The 25,366-nt window shown below is 44.7% G+C and overlaps 1 protein-coding gene across 1 annotated transcript in view; it reads left to right on the top strand.

Moving 5' to 3' along the window:
- Positions 1 to 22,072, top strand: part of LOC144095561 (uncharacterized) — a 56,839-nt gene extending 34,767 nt beyond the window's left edge. Inside the window, exons 10-12 of the mRNA XM_077629252.1 lie at positions 5,751 to 6,044; positions 6,799 to 6,899; positions 21,872 to 22,072. Coding sequence (XP_077485378.1) covers positions 5,751 to 6,044; positions 6,799 to 6,899; positions 21,872 to 21,874 — 398 coding nt within the window. The 3' untranslated portion in view covers positions 21,875 to 22,072. The remainder of the gene's footprint in view (positions 1 to 5,750; positions 6,045 to 6,798; positions 6,900 to 21,871) is intronic.
- Positions 22,073 to 25,366: the final 3,294 nt, after the last annotated feature.

Genomic DNA, 25,366 nt, shown 5'->3' with positions numbered 1-25,366 from the left:
TATGGCAGTGCGGTGCGCTTTCGCTTTTCAAAATTTTGAAACTTGATTTTGCTATTACCAACGGTCGGCCGCCAAATCTATATAAATAGGCAGCCGAAAAATAATTGCTGAAATCTCAGCTATTGTTATCAGATAATCAGTGCCCCAGTTAGCGCAAAGTAGCCGACATAAGGAAGTTTAATATGGAGAGGATCTAAAATTCTCTAAAGAACGGAGGTAGCCTGAAAGCGGTAAAGAGGAAACAAGGCGCAGGTAAAAAACAAGATGTAGGTGTTAGGATTCAAGGAGAGCAATGTGATTAGCAATATAGATAGGATAGTAGTCGAATGGTTCTGCAGAAATATATACGGGAGCCAATGCAATCAGAACGTTAATGTGAGTGACAGTAGCACACATCAGTGCGTCATCCCGCCAGAAATCAAATAGTAAGTAAAGAAAGCCTTAGGAGCAATGCAAAGAGTAAAAGAAGCTAGTGAGCATCAGGTAACAGCATATCTGTTGAAAAACGGAGAGGAAATTGTGCTAGAAATACTAGCCGCCCTGTATACGCAATGCCTTTTGACCTAGACTGTACCAAAAGCTTGAAAGAACGCGAGCGTTCTTAATTCATAAGAAAGCAAACGCAAGGACTCGGAAAATTAAACACTATTAATGAGGTCATACAGAAATGCGCAGAATATAACCAACCCCTATATATAGCCTTCATTGATTACGAGGAAGCATTTGACTCATCGGAAACCTTAGCAACCATCTAGGAATTGCGTAATCAGGGGGTAGTAGAGCCTTATGTTAAAATACTGGAAGATATGTATAGCACCTGCACAGTTACTATAATCCTTAATAAAGTCAGCAATATAATTCCAATAAGGAAGGGCGTCAAGCAGGGAGACAGAATCTCGCCAATGCTATTCACCGCCTCCTCACAGGAGGTATTCCGAGGCCTGAATTGGGAACATTTGGAGATAAGAGTTAATGGACAATACCTAAATAATTTTCCATTCGCTCATGACATTACTGCTTTGCTGAGTCAGTCAGGGGTGAACTCTGAATCTTGATCAATGCGTTCGGCAGAGCAGAACGGTGGATATAAAAATTAACATGTTGGAAAACCATAAGAAGTCTTCAACAGTCTATCAAGGAAACAGCAGTTCACAATTGGTAACGAGGTGCTGGAAGTGATAAAGGAATACGTCTAATTAGGGCAGGCAGTGGCAGCTGATCCGGATCATGACAGAGAAATAACTAGAAAGATAAGAATGGAGCGGAGCGCATATCGCCGGTTCCCTGAGATGATGAATGGCAGTTTACGAATACCCCTCAAGAGAAAAAGTGTACAACAGCTATATCTTACCGGTACTCACCTACGAGGCAGAAACGTGGAGGCTAACGAAAAGTGTTCAGCTTAAGTTGAGAACAACTCAGCGAGACATGGAAAGAAAAATGATAGGTGTAACGTTAAAAGACAGGAAGCGGGCAGAGTGGCTGAGGGAACAAATGCGGATTAATGACATACTAGTCGAAATAAAGAGGAAGAAATGGGCTTGGGCGGGGCATGTACTGCGAAGGCAAGATAACCGCTGGTTCTTAAGGGTAACGGAGTGGATTCCAAGAGAAGGCGGCAGAAATTTAGGTAGGTGGATGAGATGAAGAGATGGAGAGGCCTTTGCCCTGCAGTAAGCGTACTCAGGCTGGTGATGATCAGATTTATTCTCGTGGACAACATCACTGAAAATGCTATACCGAAGAACTGCTCTTCTCGATCAAAACACCTATTTTTAAATATTGGGGACATTATATTAAACTTCCTAGACACCCAGCCATGTGCGGTTGAATCAGGAGGAAGTAAGAAATGGGCTGTGAACTTTCTCCTTGTGATTTCATCGATTTTTTTCTTCCTCGTTGCATGTTTACGCCCCTCACTGCTGTTAAACTTCCAGCAGGAGCCGAGAAATGGTTCGTCAACCGTGTGTTTAGTTGCTTGCAATGTGAACAGCGGATTTTAAAAAGCTTGCTGTGCAGACTTGCTTTGCAAGCCTGCAAAGAACCCGAGAGACCTTTGCAGCTGAATTCCGGCAATAAAAGGCCACATTTTATGACTATCTAGTGGTCACTTGCTGCAGTTCCAGTTTTGAGTCGTGCAGAAATTTGACTTAGCGATTTGTTATAGTGGGAGCAACTGTTAGTAAGTGGGTGTTCTTGATCTAATTCTAAAAAAGGGTCCGAATTGCGCGAACGATTCCTTTCTTAGGCTTGACCGTGGAAATTTGAAGCAATAGTTCGTTACCGTTGAAAACAAAAAAAAATTTTTGACCATGCCGTGATTTGTTTTTTTCGTTTTTACCCTTCAATTCCACATCTACTCACCCGCAGGCCACAAAGGGAACAAATAGCAGCATAGCTGCAGCACAGTTCCTAAATGTTTTGGCCACCGCATACATTTCGGGCTTAAGATATGAACAATAACTTGTACGAAGTGAATGGCGTTAATAAAACAGGAAAGCAGCATGCCATAAGAGTGCTTTCCTCCCGTCATTTTGCTGAGCATGGTTTCCGTGCCACATAAAAGGGGGAATGAAAGAGAGACGCACTACGGTCTGTGAACAACATATACGCCTATTTTAAAGACGTGGAAAAGACGTTCTTCTAATAATCATTACTCGCGAGTAATTATGACACGTTACAAACGGCGAGGTAAAAGGCCTCGAGGAAAAGCGTTGGTGAGCCAGTTTACCGATGCTATTATATCTCCAATCTTCCGTATCCTGAAAATATAAAATTGATGATGTTCTAGGATAACAGATAATAATGCTAGACCACTAAATGGTAAAAAGTAAATCTCTCTCGTCTAGAATGGTCTCGGTCCTTCAGAATGTCTCGTGCGACTCCAGATCTTATGTAAGAAGCATGGCTTTTGAAATGCGGGAGTTCTTTTGCTGCCCGAGAGTACTGCTTGAGTGAAAACAGGAGCAATCAGGATTTCAGTTTTAATTTGCTGTTACACTCAGCACAGTCGCCATAGCTCTTTCTGGATGACTGCCAGAATCCTGGATTACCGGAAGATGCGATTGGAGGAATGGAGTTCACATCTGTTGATAAAGTTTACTGCCATGAGCAGTCAAATTATGTTTAGCTAAAGAAATTCGAACCCTTCAAAACAGGTAGAAGGGTTCTGTTTTGTGCAGCGAAAAACATCTCGATAAGTTACTGCATTGCGTAATGTTTGCAGCAAATAAATTTGTAAATCGAAACAATTTCTCTTTCGTATTAGTCACCGTCGCAAAATTAATTTGGTATTGACTGATATATTTGATATCAGCTGAAGCTTAACCTATCAGCAAATCTTACATTTTGTCCAGTACTTTTTTCTCTTACCCGAAAAACCTCTGGAAAAACAAAGATTTAATCTATATGCGTTATTGCGCACAGCATTTGCATATCTCTTTCCGTCTAATACATATGAACTTTGAACATTTGACTGGCGGAGTTTTGCTAGTAAAACCTTCTTTTGCCAAGTATTGTACAGATGACTTCCACCAATGCGCACAAAATTAAAGGAAAATTCAATAATATATGCTGACAGAAAATTTTGAGAGGACATTTAGGCTCCACCTTCAGGGTATGACTAAGACGATCAAATTCGGCTCGGGCGCACTGATGGGCATTGCACACCAGTGCACACGCAACAAAACATTACGCTATTCTAAGACCATGAAAGTATAGGGAATATAATGTGCAGTTCGCTTTCATAACGTTGGCGCCACTACCCGCGCCGATGACACCTGCACTGCAGATGAAAGGCCTCTCGCAGGGCTTTTTATACTCGGCCGGGTTTAGCGCTAGTCTTGTTAAGCTATGCTAGCGAGTTCCTTGCTCTAGTTTCACAAAATAAGTCTACGCTTTTGGTTACGTTCTCTTCCCACTGACACGCATTCTGTGACATCCATCTACCAGAGGTTGTCTGCTTCCTGGATATCTCTCCTTTGTCTTCATTTGCCCTATGACGGCCAATAGGCTGTCAGGACGCAGTTTGAGTGCTGCTACAATGACAGCAAGTCGCCATCCATTTCAAGCATCTGTTAGAAAATTTTAGCCCTGACGTCTAACCAAGAAGCAAATTGGAGATTCAGAAACTTCTTTGAAAATGAAACGCTAACTTCTCAAGCAAGAAATTTCGGTAGTACGTTAACTCCTTTGCGATGATACATGGATCAGCCTTTGGTATTCGCTTGCGACTGCTAAATAATTTGTAGTCGAATATTTCTCTCATGTGGCTTCGGTTTAAAGAGCACTGCGACATCAAAGATCCGTAAAGGTTGCATGAGGAATAAACAAACTGCAGTATCATTCCTGCTTTTGTAATAATTCTCATTGAAGCTTTTGAGGCACGCTGGTTTTAGCATTGAAGTCAACTGGAGAGACGACGGAACTATTAACGCGCAGTTTTTATTGCCTCGCTCGAGCTATATGAGCCTTAGATGTCATAACCATCGTTCGGCTTTTAAAACCGAAATAGGATAACGAAGGATTTCAATTTTAAATTATCTATTTACCGGCCGTAAGCAAACACATGATTGTGATCCATCTGTACTAATGTATTACGCTAACACGAACCGGAAATTTGGTGTCTATGCTATTTCAACCCACAACTGTGGTCCTGACCATTTGAAGTATTTATTTACCGACTCATTTTGTTGACTCACGGCGCCGACAACTTAGATACAGATGGTTCAATTAAAAGTTTCAAACGTAAGATCTTACGGCTCCACATAATTATTTGCTACGTATACAGGCTTCGTTATGTATTCAGCTATACAATAATGAAAAGTTGGAAGGAAATTTAATAATGAAATCAATACTGATAGTTCAAGAAAAGCATTGTGGACCATAGCAAGCTGTATAAGCCAGATCTTAAAATAATCTCTCGTTTAGGTCGACAACACTTCCTGCATTTTGTTTACGATCCGATCTGACGCAAATGTCACAACTTAGAACTGAGCTGTAATAGAACTCTAAAGAGTATCCAGTGCGGGAAAATACAAGGTGATACTTGCAGAAAGCTAGGTCTGAAGAATATTTGACGAGTTTTATGGACCTTTCAAGGAAAGGCACAAGCGAAGCGGCAAGAAAGCAACACCCTGTACTCGCTTACGTCGTGTATGCGCTTCCGCAAAACTTTCTTGTAGTCCCGCCGCAACTAGGCCGCAGAAGAAGCTAATTTTCTCCCCACCTTTAAGTAAAATAGCCTATTGTGGATTAAACGCCCCGAAGGGGCACATGGGCTATGTGAGAGGCCGCAGCGGAAGGCTCCAGATTAGATTTTCAATCAGCACATTGTCGTATTTGTATTTCGCCTCTATCGAAATACGGCCGCAGCAGCCAAGATAGAGCCTACAGCTTTATTATCAGATGGTGAATGTCAAAGCCAATGAGCCACCTCGGCTGACCCAGGCTGTTGTTCGATGAGTTGATAAGCTACGATTTGTGAGCCACACTTCAGCAAGTTAAAACTTCCAGTTTTTTGACGATTTGCTCGAGAATGGGGGCCGCATTGCTTCTGTTCCTTACAATTATTGATAGTTCAAGAGCTCTAACGAACAGGACAGAGTAGGAGAAGGGAGAACTGAGCGGCAGGTTTGGAATTTATCCTACTGCCTCTTGTTCGTTTGCGCTGTTCAACTGTCATGAATTTTTACCAACTCACCCAGTCTGCCGTTATTCTATTCCTAACTCAACTCATATCTTCTTTTCAGTAATCCCGAAACCGTCGATCAGCCGCGCCGAAGCCACGGCCACAAGTTCTTTCAAGTTGGCCTGGCTGTTTCCTCAAAGTGATGTACGCCTCTTCAACGGCTTCCGGTTGTGGTACTGCCCGATAAACGTAGCCGGATGTGTCTTGGTTTACACCAATGAAAGGAAAGTGAACCTAACAGGGCTTAAACCTGACAGCACAGTAAGGATTGAAGTACAGGCAGTTTTTATTGACACGGCTGGAAAGGAAGTGTTAGGGCGAGAAGCAACATCGTCAGTCAAGACGTGGTCTAACCGTGAGTATACTGCGCGTTCACTTGCAACATGCCGTGGGTGAAAGCAGTTTTTTTCTGTGAACATTTAAATAATTCGGTGCCAGAAAGAATAAAGCAGATTCAAAAAAACACTGCCGGAATTTGAAGTAATATATGATGCGTCTGCGGTGCAAAGCAAAGCTGAAAACTTTACTTAGCCCATTTTCACCTGTTGATTTGGAATGATTCAGAAAAGCTTAAGCTTTCTCCTGAAAACATGGACGGGGCACAAGTTATGCTGATCAGTCTTCACTGCACTCTAGCCAACGCCACCGAAGTGCGAGCTTGAAAGCAGGAGTGTCGCACCCCTTCATTGCAGCATGATCTTTTCGTTTTGATATATGTTGACTGATGGGTGCGGAAGTTATTCTTTCTAACTCACAACGATTATCGTTTAGTCCTCCGAGATAATTTTGTTTGCATCAAAATTTTAGAACCGGTATGTCGCTGTTGGCAGCAGAAGATGGTATACAAGTGGCTATTTAAGTTTACGTTCAAGCACAGCAATTGGTACAGCTGATGGCCATACACACCCACACAAGCCATCGAGCGCTATCAAACAGAACTCATTGCAGAATTCTGAACCACAAATGCCGTGTTTTTTTTGTTTTGAACAATTGTGAAGTTTGCCTGATTCGGTAAACTGGCAAGTCTGGATTTTTAACAACGTGACGATGTAAGCGAAGGCCAACAGACAAATGTTCTACAAAACGGTATTGCGACATTCTCACTGCAGTTCCGCAGGTTTATATCGAAAAGGGACTCAACATTCAAGACGATGTCAGCACATGCTTCATCTACTGGAGGTGCACGAACAGCAGCGTAGATTACCTTGAGGTAAGTAAACTATCAAAAGGAGGGGACCCAGTGGAGGAAAGTGTTGAAGAAAATAAGTGTTCCGAACTTCTATTGTGCGCTAAAGATGCCTGTTTACCCCAGGCCACTTATCGATCAACAATAATTTCACTCTTTTTGTGCACCGCACTCTACTGATAAGTTTAGACAGAGTAATTTGTTGTACTGCTCATTTCGACAACACCACTGCTCTATTTGTTAATCGGACAGAATATAGCGGTATTTTTCTCAGAATACACTAATGTGTGCAAACCAGAAGGAAAATACCACTGATGGTGATATCGATTGAATCAGTTTAAAGGTATACAACACGTCCTGCTTTAAATTTGATCTCGGTGCCAACGCTAAAAACTGTACTACCTCCACATTAGTGCGTTTGGATTGTATGGAGCTTAACGTCCCAAAGAGACTCAGGCTGTGAGGGACAATATTGTGTATTGGGCTTGTTGGTGAAATAAATCTTGCGCTTATAGCGCTATAAAAACGAAGGCCACTTAGAGCAGCCGACACGAGCGCTGACAACTGACGGTTTAGTAGAAAACATTTCATATATCCAGAAAAAAGCGCTCAAAGAAGTTGAACAAAAAACCGATCACAAACGACGCGAATAGTATCTTTGCAAGCGATAGGCTCTTTTCTTTATACGTTATCTCTGTTGATTGCAGAGCTACGGAAGGTTTGCGCACACTCTGTGCACTGTCTTGATGATGCAATACGCCTAAAGCGTTTTCCTGCAGATCTGGTTGCTGTTATTCGGCACAATCTTTTTTTCGCTTAGTGAGTTTTGGTCCACTTTTAATCGTCCATTTATTCCCCTCCCCGTCTTGCCCTAAGAGATTTTTCCACAGGACAAAAAAGGCTGTTTGTATGTTACTACTTTCTAAGCAGTAAATTCGGTGGCAAGCTTTACTGTGCAACTTCGTTTATTTTCTTCTCGGAGGGCAACGCGAGCATATGGATATCCTTTGTGGAAACACCGAGCTGGTGAGGTAATTGTGTCAGCGTGGTAGGCTGAACTGAGAGCCACGGTGCGAAAATGCCAAGATTTCTGCGCAGCCCAAGAGGCCGTAATTAAAGACGCTGTGGGGCGCAGACGCAGAGACCAAAATAAAAAGAAAAAAACGCTGCGGTAAAGGCGTGATTCATGACATTCATATATGACCTGTAAGACATTCATTTTTACACAGAAAAGAAATTAATGCCCCTTGTAGACGTAAGAGCGGAAAGAGGAAACTGGAGGAGAATGGAAAATCGAGAGAGGTGTGGTGGGACGTAGGGGGTTGTTGTTGAATCGACGGCAACTCATTGTATACAGAGCCTAAGATACAGAACTGCTTACTGGAAAAGTACTTATATCTCTATCGAAAAATCCTTGATCATTTCATATATGCCTGGTATGAATTCATATGTGTTATGATCTAAACGTGGCACAAATATGTGTCGTATGACCTCAATGGGCAGCATATGAGTTATATTTTTCATGATATGTGGCGCATAAAAACACATATACTTCATACGAGGTCATATGTGTCACAAATGTGTATCGTAAGAAGTCATAGGAGATGCATGTCCGGAGAAACGTGCTTCTTATGTGAACATATGCTTCATACGAGTTCATGTGTCAGAGATGTGTTTGGTATGAACTCAAATGGACCCTACGAGTTCATACGCGTTGCGAATGTTTCGGGTGAACATGTCGCGGGTGAACACACGTACGTGGCACTCGTGTGCAGACAGGAACTCCGATGTGCATCGTATCAGCCTACGTCTACCTCCTGGAAATATTGCCGTTCATGAGCTCCTCTTGTACAGCCGCGCGCGTTTCGTGAACCGCGTTGAAATGTAGCGACCAAAAACCAAATAGGGAATGCGAACCGGAGCATGAAAAATAAAAAAAATATGGTTGGCCTGTTTCACACAATTTTCTCCTTTTTTCTCTGTTTTCACCCTCTATCTTGCTTTGAACACCGGTTACCTAAGCTCTATATCGTTCGGCGTTTTCAATGTGCTTCGATACACGTTTAGTTGGCAGGTAAATATGGCATTACCTGCTATGTTGCGCCGCTGTAAAGCTACGGAACGAATAACTGGCGTATTTCCTTGGCAGAGCTCCTGGTGTGGCAAAATATTTTTGTGAGTGCGAAAAATATGTTTCAATGCTTATCGCACCCCGCCGCGGTGGCTCAGTGGTTAGGGCGCTCGGCTACTGATCCGGAGTTCCCGGGTTCGAACGCGACCGCGGCGGGTGCGTTTTTATGGAGGCAAAAAGCTAAGGCGCCCGTGTGCTGAGCGATGTCAGTGCACGTTAAAGATCCCAAGGTGGTCGAAATTATTCCGGGGCCCTCCACTACGGCACCTCTTTCTTCACTTCTTCTTTCACTCCCTCCTTTATCCCTTCTCTTACTGTGCGGTTCAGGTGTCCAACGATATATGAGACAGATACTGCGCCATTTCCTTTCACCAAAAACCAATTATTGTTTCTTATCGCAGTGCACATCAAGATTCACAATATAAGTGAAAGACCAGTTCTCTAGTTCCGTTCTTTAAACCAGGCGAATAACCACGTCACCTCACATCTTACACTCCAGTTTCTAAGTAATGGAAATGACAGCATGAGTTTTGTCATACAAAAATTACGCAAGACTGTTATGTGACAGTTATGGGGGATGCTTACACCACAGCCTCCACATCCTCCACATTTGCCACATACTTTTCTTTAGGCACTATTTCATTGTAATACAGAAAAAAAAGTGGCAGTTGTGGAGGAGTGGTTAGTGTTTTGCGCTGCGAATGTAGAGAATGTCGGCTCGAATCCAGTTGTGCATGGTACGTGAGTACTTTTTTAGTTTCCTAAATTGTATGGCAGCTACTTCATCGTTCCTATCTTTTCAATTACAGCCCACCGTTTCTCTGTCCCAAAAGATTAAGGTACCAGACACGTATGACAAATATGACATATGGGCACTTATCGCAAATGTGGGCACGTATGACATATATTCTATAATCTAGTATGAACTAGACACATGTGACACATATATACGAGATATTTAGATAAGGGTACACTTCATTTTTGGCTGAAGTGATGCATTAATGAGCTTAACTAAGATAGAAATCACGGCGGCCATTGTTCACTATGCAATTTGGCGCACGGTTCTCATTGGTCAATGAGGATATGCTTTGGCATCTATAGAAGAGGAGCGGCGAAAATAAATGGCCAACCGTACCAATGTGCACCGACAGGACTTGAAAGGGCACCTACGGCCACATTAACTGCTCAAATCTGACATTGTGAATTACTCAGGTTGCAGCACAGTAATTTTGAGTCCATCGCTGCGTTGGAACCGCGGCTGTCGGCTGGTCAGTAATAAATAGGCTATGACGTCGAGACAAGAGCCGCGTGATGAAAAGCGGCTGCTCAGTGATTCGCGAGCTCATTAGAGTAAGCCTGGTCTCGTAGTCTGGAAGACGTGCGGTACTGTTCCCTCTTGCGTCCGCTCTCTACATGCTCGCTATGAGGAATAAGCGAGGCGGACGGTACAAGTGCTCCCTCTTTGGCGGCTGCGCCGAGAACGTCCTTGCCTGTCAGCAAAACGAGGAACCTGCGCCTTGTGGCCGTTGCCGATACCTCGTGAGCTGGACTGAAAGGTCGCATGCGGAATGTCGTAATCGTCTAGTGAGTTTTGTGTATTTATATTTCTGACTACGATTGTTTCTAAAAACCTTAGAGATACGCAAAAATGTTTTTTTTCTCGTGTGTGAATGTAGCCGTAAGATAGATTTATAAAAACAAGTCATAACATTAGTAATTACGAAATGTATTACTGGCTGAAGAGGAAAAACGTCCATAAAGTACTTCGCTGAGAGCAAGAAAACGCTTGTACAGATACGAACAGAGCATATGACTAACTCTCTGTGGCATAAAGAGCTAGCTGGAGAAAAAAAATGCGAAGGAAACTGGTACCATTGCAGCAAAACACGACCAATACACTGACAAGTGCGAATGGTTATTGACCAAGCGCTATGATGCACTCCTTGTCTCTAGTACCCGCTGTCGTAGCTTTGGACAATATACACAAAATACGACCTTTGCAAAACGCCCTACGGAACTGAGCATCTCCGTAGGATACGGAGTGATATGCTCATGATTTGGCTTTTTCCTGACGTCGAACTCTGTAAAGGTAAGTAAATGAGCGCACTCGGGTTTTTGCTCTGTTTGATGTGCGGCATTATTGAATAACGTTTTCGCCAAACTTGAGCTCCACAATCAAAACCGTGGACGGAGTAAATCAGCTTACGTGCATCCTTATTCGCTTCCAGCTCGAACATTTTTTTACAAGAACCCTGCGGGCAGTATTTAAAGCCTTCAGAGTAACTTTATTGCGAAAATTCATGATTTCTTTTGTTTAGAATATTAAATAACGAGAAGAGCGACACTGTGAGCGATGAGTTTTGCGGAACGCTTCCAAAAAGAAACAAAAAAAATATTAATTTTAGGCCGAGCGCCGCGATCTGTGTATATCGTCGACTTAGAACAAACGAAAAAATGATGGCTTCGGAAAATTCATTTTGAAAGCTTTACCATAGAAAACAAGAAAACTATAAGCGTAAACGGCTGAGTTGTCCCAAGGTTTTTCGGCGCGCAGAAAAATATTTTGGGCTGAAGATTTCCATGACATCCTAAAAGCATTCAACGACGAAAAATATTTACTGGAGTTATGAAATCCCGATTCGGGAACAAACTTCATTGAATGGAGGCATGTATCCACTGTATGTGAAGGCACTGAAAACCTTACTCACGCGGCTCTTTCCTTCCTATGTCTTCTTTTAACGCTACTATGTGCGTGTGCTTAAGGCGGGAGAATGCAAACTGAATATCAGGCTGGAGTTCTCCATGACTGAGGATTGTGGTTAGATGCAAATTACCCACTTGGCATTGAGGTCACCTCTAGTCCTACCATAATCTACTTGCGCATTAAAAACACCTCCACATAATATTTATTCTTAACGCCAAAGCATTATAGGCCCCTTTCACTGAAACATCCGGTGTGGGTGTTGGCGCTTTGAGCGAATAACCACGGGAATGGCTCTGGCAGGTGGTGCCCGAGAGCAACCTAGTAGGCAGTTGGGTCCGTTGGCAACCTTGAGGCGCCACCGGACAGTGATAAAACTGCCCACCTTGGCAGGTGGCAGTTACATTAAGAATTGGTCGCTCGGGAAGAGCAACCTGAGTCGCACAAAACCCACCACTGGGAGCACTTAACATCGAAGCGCAGTGGCGCATCGCCTAAAGGATGCACCACTGCACCAGAAGGGGTATGAGTATTCCCAGGGATCCACTGCTGTAAAGTAGAGTGACCTTCTACAAACAGAGAATTAACCAATTGCCCTACCGCGTCATACCCTTAAGATAGAGCTTAAGGATTCCCTCCAGTTCTTCGTCATTACCACCCGTACGATGAGCCTGGTCTCCTAGTCTGTTACAGTTAGTCCTACCGTCGCATCTCTGAAGAGGCAATCGCATGTTAAATGCAGGAAGTTTTAGGCAACCAAATAAATAGATAACAATGTGATACATCAATCCATATCAATCCAAAAAAAATGTTTAACAGTGAGCGTTGAAGTGTTGCGGTATTCTTAAGACATCCTTGTGCACCTTAGGGTGGCGCGGTCCTATGATTGTAGAGAGTACTTGCAAAATTCCTTGCCTTGGAAATATGCAGCCGCTTTCAGCATGATAAGAGTAGAAAAATTCCTTAATAAAAACTAGGCACATATTAAGGACGACGGCTGAAATAAGTGACCGAGCAAAGAAATGCTTATTGGAGCCAAAAGCTAGAAAAAAGAGCACTTGCAGTGGTTAACTACAGAAGACATAAATACCCGAAAGTAGGCCATACTTTCATTTCATACGGAAATTAAAAAGGTATTTTCGCGTTGGATAAAAAAAAGGAGTCTGATAAGTCTGAATAAAACCACAGGCGCTACCCTTAGCGCCTCGAATGACCAAAAAGCAATTTCAGCGATGCGCTGCCTTATATGTAGCATAGTTCATGATTATGGGGAGAAGAGATATGTTGATATTTTGGAAGATTTATGGCTGACCGGCAGGCGCACACTGTGTCGCGGATCCCCGGAGAACACTCGGGCCGAAATAATGGACTAGGCGGCATGGGTACCCACACACACGCACATTTATTACATCCAACGCGACACAAGCACTAGCACACAAAACAGACTACAAATGCACACGACCCGGGAACACCCGGTCTACTAGCATTCGGCGTCTATGCTCACGGTTTGGTTCTGATGAAGCCTTGCATGGGTCCAGTCAGTGGCATCCAGCTAGCCGGCGTCGAGGTGGAGTTCGAAGTGCTCAGGCTGGAGTCGCTGGCGACGTCGTTGGCGCGTCGTACGAGCTCCCGGTCCAACTGCCCGTGGCGATGTGCTGGTGATATTGGCGTTGGGGGCACCACCAGGATGGGTGTCAACAGCGCTGGAGGCATCCCTGGCCGTAGCAGGTGGTTGCGTCAGCCGTTGACTCCCTGGAACGGGCTCAGGAACGGCAGGAAATCCACGGTGCGACGCCGTAGAACTCTAGATCACCGGAGCAGTAGCCGGCGTTGATATCTTCCAGCCGAGGTGTTCCTGACCAGTCGGAACCTCCGCTTCTCTTTTATTCTCTCCTGTGCCACGCTGTCCCTCGAGCTTTTAATACCTTGGCGTTGGTACACGTCATCCTTGTCGTAATCATCATCGTCACCTCTTTTCCACCAATCATCACTTCCCACCTCACCGAATTATTCTTCTTCATGTATTTTATTGGATCAGACATTGGAGCCTTGTTGGCGCATTTAATGCAGGCGGCAATGCAGTCGCACTGGCATGATCCGAGTCATCAACAGGACCGCGTGTGTAAGCTTGACGCTGGCTCACGATTACATTTCCCATCTGTGGTGGTGCGACGTCATGGGACTTTACTCCACCGGCTACGGCTTGGCGTTGCCTACACCAAACACTATCTTCACAAGATCGGCATCGAAACCCAAATTGCGCACAGTGCAACACACCAGAGACTATTGGACACCTTCTTTGCGCGTGCCCGAAGTATACTTCTGAAAGAACAACATTGGAGGCGACCGTGAAAAACCTGGACTCTCGCCCTCTCTCTGAGGAAACTCTTCTGGGCGCAAGAACGAGACGTTCTGATTGGTGGCGTGTGACAAAAGCCCTGCTCAACTTTTTGTGTGAAACAGGCCTGGATACTCGTTTGTGACCGCCTGTGCACAACCTACATGGTTAATGACATGTGTCGGTGTTGTGTTGCAGACACCAGTTTTGAGTTTTATGTGTGTCCAGTAACCGCGATGCGAGTCGCCAGCCAGTGCTGTGTGTGTGTGTGTGTGTGTGTGTGTGTGTGTGTGTGTGTGTGTGTGTGTGTGTGTGTGTGTGTGTGTGTGTGTGTGTGTGTGTGTGTGTGTGTGTGTGTGTGTGTGTGTGTGTGTGTGTGTGTGTGTGTGTGTGTGTGTGTGTGTGTGTGTGTGTGTGTGTGTGTGTGTGTGTGTGTGTGTGTGTGTGTGTGTGTGTGTGTGTGTGTGTGTGTGTGTGTGTGTGTGTGTGTGTGTGTGTGTGTGTGTGTGTGTGTGTGTGTGTGTGTGTGTGTGTGTGTGTGTGTGTGTGTGTGTGTGTGTGTGTGTGTGTGTGTGTGTGTGTGTGTGTGTGTGTGTGTGTGTGTGTGTGTGTGTGTGTGTGTGTGTGTGTGTGTGTGTGTGTGTGTGTGTGTGTGTGTGTGTGTGTGTGTGTGTGTGTGTGTGTGTGTGTGTGTGTGTGTGTGTGTGTGTGTGTGTGTGCATAGACATCACCCGTGAAACTCATTGTATTATGCCATCATCAGCCTTCATTCACACTTTCCTTTTCCTCCTCTTCCCTTTCCCCTGTGTGGAGTAGCAGGCCAGGGCCCTGTTACCACCGGCCGACCTCTCCGCCTTTCTTTCATTAAAATTCCCTTTCTTCTTCTCTTATTGGATTAATACACGTCATGCTTATCGTCATCCTCGTCGTCTTCTCCAAACTTCTTTAGTTCATGCTTCTATTTCCAACTTCCTATCACGTGTGACACACTGGCAGCCTTAACAAGAGACGAAGCGCAGTTTGACTGCAATCGTTATTCGCAAGTGTGCTGGTCAAAAAAATAAATTGGAAGTTCGCCTTCTATGCGGGCGTAATGCTGTAGTATTAAAAACGTATCCGATGTAGAAGAGGCAGCCCTTTTGCACCAGTTACCTTTTCTATCTGAGTGACAGTAGCGCATAAGGCTCCAAAAATAATTTGCAGTTTTTCTCGTTTCAAGATACCACGTCAAAATGACTAAAGGTTATTTGATCTTGCGTGATATTAGTTCTAATTCTGCTAGTTCAAAACCTGTGATCTTGTAAGGCTAGGTAACAGACAACGAATTGTATGTACCAGGACCGCAGCTCGGTGCCGCTGGGATTTGTTTTAAACTCAGCGTTATAAACATTGGCGTGTTCCTTCATTACATTACCGAAGGGCATCTCTTGGCATCTGTACACGGTGGTAACTTTGTTGGAGATAAGCACAATGTATATAAGGCTGACTATTATCCTGCTGTAAGGAATAAACTAAGATGCCTGAGAGGTCATGAATTCAAGAAAGTGCCGCAGTAGCGTAACTCAAGGTCAGCGTGTTGTCCGATGTTTGCCGGACAGGTGGCGACAGCGGCTTCGAGCAGTGGTGCAAGCCTACAGTAGCACAGTCATAAGCATCACAAGTGACACTGTGGAGCTGAATAAGCAGTATGTGTTCGCTGGCAGTCGTCCCTCGCAGACGCAACAATGGCGAGTTCCTTACGGGAGCGATGCAGGCAAAGGACCCCATTTCCAGGTACTACTGGAAATTATTGCATAATACTAAAGGTGTGCTTCACAAAAGGCGACAGGGAACAAGGAATTATCAATGAAGTGAAAAAATGCCAGGGCGTAGCACTAAGGAATGCCAAAGTGATAAAGAAGCTACATTTCTGCTTAAGTCGGTACGAGAACGAAGAAAGCATTGCAAAGAGACGTTGCCTTATGTTGTTTTGTGCGTGCAGACCTGTCCCTTCACCTGTTCAGTTTTTCCTAGTTTGAGACATAACCATGGAAGCGCTGTTTCCTTTTTGGGGATGGTAATGGAAGTGGACGCTATTGGAATTTCTGTGGAGCCCTGAGGGTCAGCTGCCACCGCACACAGGAAATGTCTATCACCTGAGCGACGCAAGCATCCAGGGCAGCGTGCTCTACTCGACCGGTTGCGATGAGATCTTTACTGACGACGGCTTCATCAGAATGCTGAGCAAGAAGGCAAAACGAAGACTGCGCAGACGTGAGGACTCGTCGTCGTCGAGTACCTCCACAATCACCACAGAGCGAGCAGGACCAGCACATACTGTATACTGTTTGTGCGAGAGACACCTACCAATATTCTCAACCACAACAACAGGAAATCCCCGCATGTGTTCCTAGAGGAGCGATTAAAGACGTTAGGGTGAATCGCTACAGGAATGTCGTCGCCATCAGTGTCACGCAGCGGAACGTGCTTGAAAGACTGAGCAACATCAAAATGCTTGACAGCATCAGTGTTCATTCCCATGTCCTTGAGGGCAGCGGCACTGCGGCAGGTGTTATTTACGATGTCGACGTGGCCATCTGTGACTCCGAACTGCCCATTTTGATCCGACCAGCTACCGAAGGTGAAGCAATACTGCAATCTCGGCGCTTTGGGAGGACAAAGTGCATCAAGCTCCTTTTCCAAGCTAATTGCATTGCAACGTGCTTAATGGGAAGCCTCTCCAGAGCCGAAAATCATGAGGAGTGGGCTCGTGAGTAAGGATTGCAATTTCTCCATCTTGTGCCCACGGTTCTCTTAGCCGCACAGTGCGATGCCTGCTTGGCAACTGTCCTGAAGTGCGCGACCTTCCATGGACCTCATGACGCAGCCTCAAAAGACTGTTCTCGCCTGAAAAGGAAATTTGCTATACTTAAACAAATGACAAGAGACAATTCCACGCAAAGAGAGGGCGCCGCTAAGGTGCAACGACGTCCTCACTCTCGTCGAAGATCTTCTCAGAGTCGAGTGGTCATTGGAATGAATGGTCGATATATTTCTGCCACTTACTTATCCCATTCACATGCCACTCTAAAGGACTAGATTCATATGACTGACGAAGCAGGGACGGTTGTTGCAGTGACCAAGCCGGTGCGGTGCAGCCAAGCTTGTCCCCAGCCTTTTCAAATGCCTCGGCCCACAAGGTACTTCGCCACCACTACCAAAGCACTGCAAACCTCCAATAACGGAGCAGACTCCACGCACCCATTCCCCTGACCCTATTGATGGTCGGGCACTATACCGGGAATCAGTCCACGTCGAATACAGGCAAGTTATTGTCATCATGAAGACACTTGTGAACACCATGAGTGTTATGGTTTCTAGATTGCACATGCCAGCTGCACGAAATCCACTGCAGGTTCTGGGCGCGATCATTCCGGCCCTTGCAGCAATCTAGTAGCGGCTACATTGGCATCCACAGTCTCATCGTTTCGAGAATTCAGGTTGTCTTACTTTACAATCGCCATTATTAGCTGCAATGCCAAACAGTCTTGCTTGGCATTGAATAGTCTGCTTGCCATGTGACTGCTCTTTGTTTGGCGGTGAAAGACGGACGCTGTGTCGTACTGAGGTCGCAGAGCTGGAGAGCCCTCTAGGTGTGCAGGCCTTTACTCCTGAGTCCTGACTATCAGCGCTCGTATCTCAGCGTGGTGTTCTAGCTGCAGACCGCATTTGTCTTGTTTTTTCTTTTTATGCCCCTCTGCTCTTTCCCTCGTGCTTGGTAGCCAACCACTATACATACTTATTAACCTCCCTGCCTTTCCTTCAACTATATTATCTCTATCTCTCATATTATTTATATCCCTTTGCCAAGTTTTCTTGTGTGCATCGTGGTTCTGATCGCCAGGATACCAAATTTAAATAAAGTTTGTTTTCATTATTTAAAAGAAATTAGCGAGAAATTTAAAACAAAGGACAACGGAGGAGGCATATGAGACCATTACAGACACATATCGGACGGTAATTGTCTTATGTGTCTCCTCCGCTGCCCTCTGTCTTTGTTTTTCACGCTAATCCCTTTGCATGACGCATCAGCAACTACCCAGACTACACGCCCTTCTAAACAGGTTTTCATTCGCACTATGCTTGGAGCAAGACATAGTGAGTTTTAAGTGTGTATAAAACTTACGATCAGGTCGAGTGCATTGTAATGCACTCCCACTATACCTATAAAATTGAGATGTGATATGAAGAAGCGAACATATGGCCCGTATGTAGCGTAGACCAAGCTTAGCAATGGTGATCTCTTATAAAAAAAAAGCGCTCAGGAAGTTAACGCAATGACCACCTAAATGATCAAAATAGAAAATTGTGGATCTAGGTCCCTAATACCTGCCCATACATAAAGTTGAATGGCGCAAGGGAACGAACACAGGAAGACGCAGAGACAGAAAGAGCTGCTACTACAAACTGAGTTTATTGCGGAAAACACCACCTTTAAACGCCAGTACATTATCAACAACAGTGCGTTATTATAGCCAGGACAAACTAACAAGAAAAAAATATATGTACAGAAAAAGATTACATTTATGCATAAAAGAAAGAGAATTGCTACTCACATAGCAAGGCATGAAAAATTTACGAACATGATAGCAAGATTAAATGACTAGTTCTACACATGACTATCTAAAAAATCGAGTTCCTGCCCGCTGAGTTTGACTGACGAAGTGCTTATGCACGTGGGCCCACCTTTCTGTACGTGAAATGCTTCTATAACTTCGCTTTCAACTCACTCACTGCCTCTGCCGATAAACTTTCCCTCTTCCAGCACCGGTCCGCAATCTTTAAATCTCTGCAGTGATCAGGAAGGTTTCCCCTTTCATTGTTCTTTATTGTACGTTTATGCTCAATCGCTCTCTCATTGAAACAACGGCCGGTCTGCCCGATGTAGACCCGCCCACACTTAAGTGGTATCTCATAGATGGCTTTTGACCTGCAATCCGTATAACGCTGCCTATGCTTGATAGCACACCTCGCGGGTCGTTTTTCCATCATGGAGCATATTTTGCCAATCTTACATGGTGCTGAAAACACCACTTTCACACCATAACGACCCCCTATCTTCTTGATGTTGTGCGCTATTTTGTGCAAATACGGAATCACCGCCACATGTCTCTTATCTCGCTGCTTGCTTGATAGAGCACCGCTCAAAGAGAGCTTAGTCTTCCGCAGCAAGGCTTCAGAAATAGCGGTTATGACAAGGCAGGGATAACCAGCGTTGTTTAATCTCTGATGTTGCTTGTCAAAGCCAGCCTGCACACAGTGATCACATGATTTAGAGAGAGCGGCGTGTAAGCACGTCATGGCAATGCTTCGTTTCACCAGTTTAGAATGGGCACTGCTGAACGGCATGAGACTTTTCTTGGAGCGGGGGTTATACACCCAACACACTTGATTTACGCCAGTAAAATCAAACTGAACGTCCAGAAACTTGATCTTGCCCCCTTGCGGCAGTCCCCAAGTGAAAGTAAGGCCTTGGGAATTGTTTCTAAAAATGTTAAGAACATCAGCAACAGCTTCGTCAAAGTTAAAAGAGGTAGGCGGGTCAAAAATACTAATATAATCGTCAACAAAGCGGAACACCCGTCTGACAGGTGTCCGGTTTAACTGCGCTCAAATGCGCTGGCCAATAAAGGCTAAAAAGATGTCAGTTAAAATGGAGGCTATAGATGAGCCAATGCAAATTCCAGTTCTTTGCAGATAAAACTTCTGGTTAAAATCAATGACAGTTGATTGCAGATAAAATTCAAGCAAAGATATAAAATGGTCATTGGTAATTCCAATAGCATTCTGTAACATTAGTTAATCAAAATCATTTATGCTCGCACGAATGGCCGTAAAGAGGCCATCGTGGGGAACAGAGTAGTACAGGTTTTCTACATTTTTGGAGAACGCACATAGTGTTTTGTCTAATCCAGACCTCATTTCAGTTAAAACTGAATCAGAGTTCTTTATAAGAAAAGGGTCGTCCACAGAAAGGTGTTTCAAGGAATGTTGCAGAAATTTAGACACATGGGATTGCCATGTCCCTTTTTTCGATACAATAACACGTAAGGGAAACTCAGGTTTCTGGGTATTGCAAGGGAAAAAAAACGTTTAAAACTCCTTTTTTCGGCGAGTTTACCAGCTTCCGCACAAATTCTAAATTCAGATCCTCTAGTAATTTTAAAGCAACCTGCTTCTGCTTGTTGGGACGAAATTTGATTAGTTTAAAATTCTTTTCAATACCTTACTCTGATTTTGTTCGCACAAGGCCGTTGAGTATAACAACAAAGCCTCCTTCTTTGCCAGCCTCAATGACAGAAAGATCGGCGTCTCTAAGTTTTTACAACGCGCTTCAACGGCGGATTACTACAAGGTCTTTCACTCACACAGCGGATAACGGCGTCCACTCCGGCTCCTAATGCTCTCTCCCGGTGCTGTACACTGGCTCGTGCGGCGACATTTCGTACCCTCCCAAGGAGTTGAGGTCTGGAGGCTGCTGGCTGAAAGCTGTACTTTGGGCCTAGCTGCAAAGTGTCCAGTAGATTGGAGGGAAGTTTATCGTTGCCCACCTTGGTGACCTGACACGGAGAAGTGTTTTTCTTTGGTCTCCTGGGAAGGTCAAGCCTTGCCTGCTGCCTGATGAACTCAGTTAAGATGGCGGCTTGTTTTTTGAAAGCCTGTATCTTTTCCTCGGTCTCTTGCACGAATCTGATCGCAGTTTCAACTTGCCATGCCAGGATCTTTACCTACTGCATTAAGAATCGGGTTATTTTACCTGAGCTTCAAGGCATTTTGCGTGGTGTGCAACCTTCATGGGGCCACGCCCGAAGGATCTACCAGATCTTCAAGTCAGAAAAGTGGAGACAAGTCCGTCTGTTACAAGACTTGTTTTTTGAAAGCCTGTATCTTTTCCTCAGTGCTTTGAGGATCCCGGCCGTCATGCACTAGGACCAGCAACAGTGCATTAAGATCGCCGGCGATCGCCGGCAGTGAAGAGGAACAGTAATGGACGATAGAGTTGTCATTTGCTAGCGCTGTTCTATGCCTTGTACTGAAGATGAAGTTACCTGCCCGTCAAAGCCACCTTGTGTTATGTTACATGTGTTAAGCCTGAGAGTGAAATGCGGGTTCATGTTATTCACTTCCGTTCTTGTTTGATTCGTTCCTTAAATTACAAAGCTCGCAATTTGATTTTTATGAGCTTCCTTTCAAAAAGCTAGCTTTAGCTGGTGGTGGTCCCCAGATCCATTCACGTGGCGCCGCTGCTCCGAATCAGTCGTCCGGTGCGGGAAACAAAACACAAGTACGCGCAACAAGTAGTACTTAACAAAAACTCTAGACATGATTGCGCATTAATCTTGGTGACCTGCAACAACATTAAAAAAGTCATTAGAAAAACTCAGTAAAAAATCAGGTAAATTCTAGTATGGTACACAAAAAAAAATTCTCAAGAAAGAATTTTTTTTCTCCTGCGTAAGAGAATTCTCGGTTCTCTCAAGAAACATCTCTCGGTCCGCGTCCGCAGAAGTGGCACTGTTGTATATATTTTTGTCTTATTCTATTATTGCGGGTAAAAGACTGCGTCATGGGCCGCATTCATTTCTGGTAAAATCATTATAATGAAAATACTGCCAATCATCTTTGTCAAAAGAATAATTTTATTCTTTCTATACACGCGTTATTTTGAACGCATTTTCTGAAGAGACGGAAACCAATTCTAGTGTTATTCTTGGCAAGAATGAATTCCTAAAGCTAAAACTTTCTGGTTTGAACAATTCTCTTTGCCGTTCATTTTTGATTTGCAGTAAAGGTTCAATCGAAATGAACCGTGGAGGACCTGCAACCATCCTCTAACTGCGATGTGCCCGTGAAGTACGGGAGCACTGTGGCGCAAACTAGTGGCTACGTAAGAGTGACTCACAGAGACAAGTCACTGGACTATGCATCCCTTCGGTGCTGCAATAGCTACGGGTGCGGAGAAGGGCGCACTATCCTGGTCGGTTCACCGGTAACAGGTAATTATCGCAGAATATGCAGAATGCATGTTTTCATTTTTTGGCTCCCTCTGATTCTGAAGTTTGAACGATGGTCCACTACAGGTGAGGAGCACACAGGTATTGCCCTAAATATAGGCTTTGGTCTTATGTATATTCTCTGACGTGTCACTGTCGTCAAGAAAGTTTAAGCTAACAAATGTCGAACAGATCATTTTGTTTTGTTTGAAAGGCAAATACGCCGTAATTACTCGCCTAAAGAATGCCTTTTCTTTTTCCAAAGCAAGGTTGAAAATTTGGGGCTATGTTCATTGCGTGGGGTGGTAAACTTTTCTTTAAAAAATTACATACGCTCACAACTCAGTCGGTATTGCGAAATTTGAGCGCAGGTAATCACACGCCGCCTGCCACCCCTGTCACGGCACTCGCCTTGGCAGGTGGCCTCTTGCGCCGGCGACGCTGACTACGACGGGGAACGCGGGGACGGGCGCCTAAGAACTCCACTCTAAAATTTCAAGCGGTAAAAGCGTGATAAAACATAGGTTGGCAGATTAGGCAGCTTCCCTCTATGAAGCATTTAAAATGAAACAAAGCGCATCGTTAAGCACAGTTTCCGTGCTAGAGAGCGTAGTCAACAGCGTTTATATTAAATTTATACCTGTAATTCGCGTGGTCGTATAACGCTATAAGCCACAAGAATTAATTCTAGAAAAAACTGCCACCATTCAGAGGGTAGCCCAAACACAAGTTTCTACGTTCCTTAATAGAGCAAACCGAGCCGAGATGCCTTTTGGCGCGATAGCGTAATAGGCCCCGTTCCCAGTAAATCCGGTGTCAGCATAGTCGGCGTCAGCATTGTGAGCGAAACATAACGGGTATCGTCATGGAAGATGGTCTCAAGAAAACAATCTGGGAAGCAGGTGCGCCACCTCGGTCACGTCACTTGGCGGCGTCATCGCAACCTGCCTACCTTGGCAGGTGGCTGTTAAATGAATGATTGGTCGCTAGGAATGAACAACTTGGGTCACACATGGCCCACCGCTGGGAGCAACTGCTATCAAGGTGAGTAGCGCATCCCCTAACGGCTGGACCGCCGCGCCAGGAGGGGTAAGAAGACTCCCACGGATCTATAAATGTAAAGTAGAGATTTAATTTCCGTATGTATTGGAATTAACCCATTACGCTGACGGGGCCAATCCTTAAGGCGGAGCTTAAGGAGCCCCTCCAAATTTTGTTATCACGCGTGGTTTATTTTCGTGCTCAATTCATCCGGAAACACTTTTTATTGGCTTTTTATACACTATTAAGTGGTATAGCAGTCGGGATATTCAAAAAATGGCGCCTTATATTCCTTCTTATATGCATCCACGTTGAAGAGAATCTGCAGATTTTTCACAATTCGACGAGTTTTATTGAGCCGAATGTCTCAAACTTGCAACTAAAGCACGCGGACTATTTTTGCGCTAGTATTTGGAATGGTGGCGTAATTGCCGACTGAAGAAACTTCGGCGTTCAGGATTCTCTGCAGTGCACAACAGCAGGCAGAGGCAGCAATGGTGACGTCACGCACGGAGGCGCTAAGTTTTCAACGAAGAAATGGTTGTTTCAAGGAAGGAAACAAATCCTGTCGAAGGTGACGCTCGTGAAGCATTTTTTGGCTGCTTAGGAAGACGCACGGCAGCAGGTAGACGAAGGCAGCGGGCTTCTGAAATTTTGGCAACAATGACGTCACCATGAGTTTTCCCCCACTAATCTGTCGCGCAGAGGAGAAGCTTGAACGTTGTCACGGTTTTAATCTGGGATTACATTGCCATTTTAAATACTAGCGCAAAACTACTTTGCATGCTTTACCTAAAAGGTTCGTAGAATCGAATTCTTGAATAACTTTGAATTCTCAAAAAACCATTCGAACTTCTGTTAAAGAAAAGTGTGGTTGCTAGCATTCACAATTATCAGCAGCGATTGCGCGCAAAACATGCAGTGCATTAGTTATGCGAGAGAGCGAACGAGAATAAAACTTGCTGTTGGCCTAGCTCTGTGAGGCCACGATATATGTTGCGAAAGCGCGGCGACTTCTGGATCGGAGAGTTAATATATGAAACTTATGCAATCCCTAGTTGCGCCTTTATTCATGATGAAACCGTGGGCCGTCATGGCGGAGTGGTAGCGTCTCCGCCAAAGGCCGTGGTTCGATTCCCAGCCTCGACACAGGTTCTTTTTTTATTCAGTGAGTGTGCGCGGGTATCAGTGGATCCCATAGGAAGCGCCACCGAAATACGATGGTTAGCGGTTAAGCGAGTAAGGGAAAGGGCTGGTAAGAGCCACTCCGCGGCGAGGCGCGCGGTGTGTGACCTCATGCCAGATGGCGCGGCGAGCACGCGGCGTCCGCCAGCTGCAGCCGTTGCTAAGCAACGGCTCTCTGCCTCCTCCTCAGGAGTCTGACAGCAAAATCGCAAGTTCGTGGCCAATGTAGCTTTCGCCACAAAACATTTACTGCAAAATAGGAGACCGGAGCCGACTGTGGGTGAGGTCCTAGGTCCAGTACTCCAGTAGCTTCCGACGACACTTAGGCGATGACGACCATCACTACCTGCTACCCTAGGTTGCCGCTGGCCAGCGGCACCTCCGACTGCCCCAGCGCCGCGTCGTGAGGCTTTAAGTGGTTCGGTTTATCTGAGCATGTCCGTGTATTGTGCGTGAATGTGGCGATATCGGCGCACCAATCAAATGTTCCTGCGTACAATTTTGGGTGAGTGTGGTGTAGGTGGGGGAAATGGACAAGATGAGTACACTTTTTGATAGGTAGAGTAGGTTGTGCATGAGATCATTACTCCAATACAATAATTTCACGCAAAATAAGGTATTTTTACAGCAGCAGTCTGTAGAAAACAAGAAATCAAAAACAATAACAAACCTATCTAGCCTGCACTATTTGAAAACGTTTTCACAGCTCAACAAAAAGTCGATATTATCAGTACAATTCTCAATAAAAGCTATTGTCACGTACAAAGTGCTTGTCTTTTTCTAGGTAGGTTTGGAGAGGGTCTTGGCGCGTTCGTATTTTTATTACCCGATGTAAATTTTCTGTACATTTGACACTTGCTCTCTAACTACTGAACGCAGTCCGTGTATAAGTCGCAGGGATTGTTTATATTCATTTACTATGCTATAGGTGGATCATAGGTGGTTCCGCATGTGAGTGTTACTTTAAATCAAAACCGGAACGCAGAAGATACAGCGATTGACTTGTATATTTTGAAGCCAAGTGACCTGAATTGTTTCCCCGATACGCAAGTTCGCACGTGT

This window comes from Amblyomma americanum, chromosome 6 (genome assembly GCF_052857255.1).
Source record: "Amblyomma americanum isolate KBUSLIRL-KWMA chromosome 6, ASM5285725v1, whole genome shotgun sequence".
Lineage (NCBI taxonomy): Eukaryota > Metazoa > Arthropoda > Arachnida > Ixodida > Ixodidae > Amblyomma > Amblyomma americanum.
Note: the sequence above shows the minus strand (reverse complement) of the source record. Positions and strands in the feature narration are given on the sequence as shown.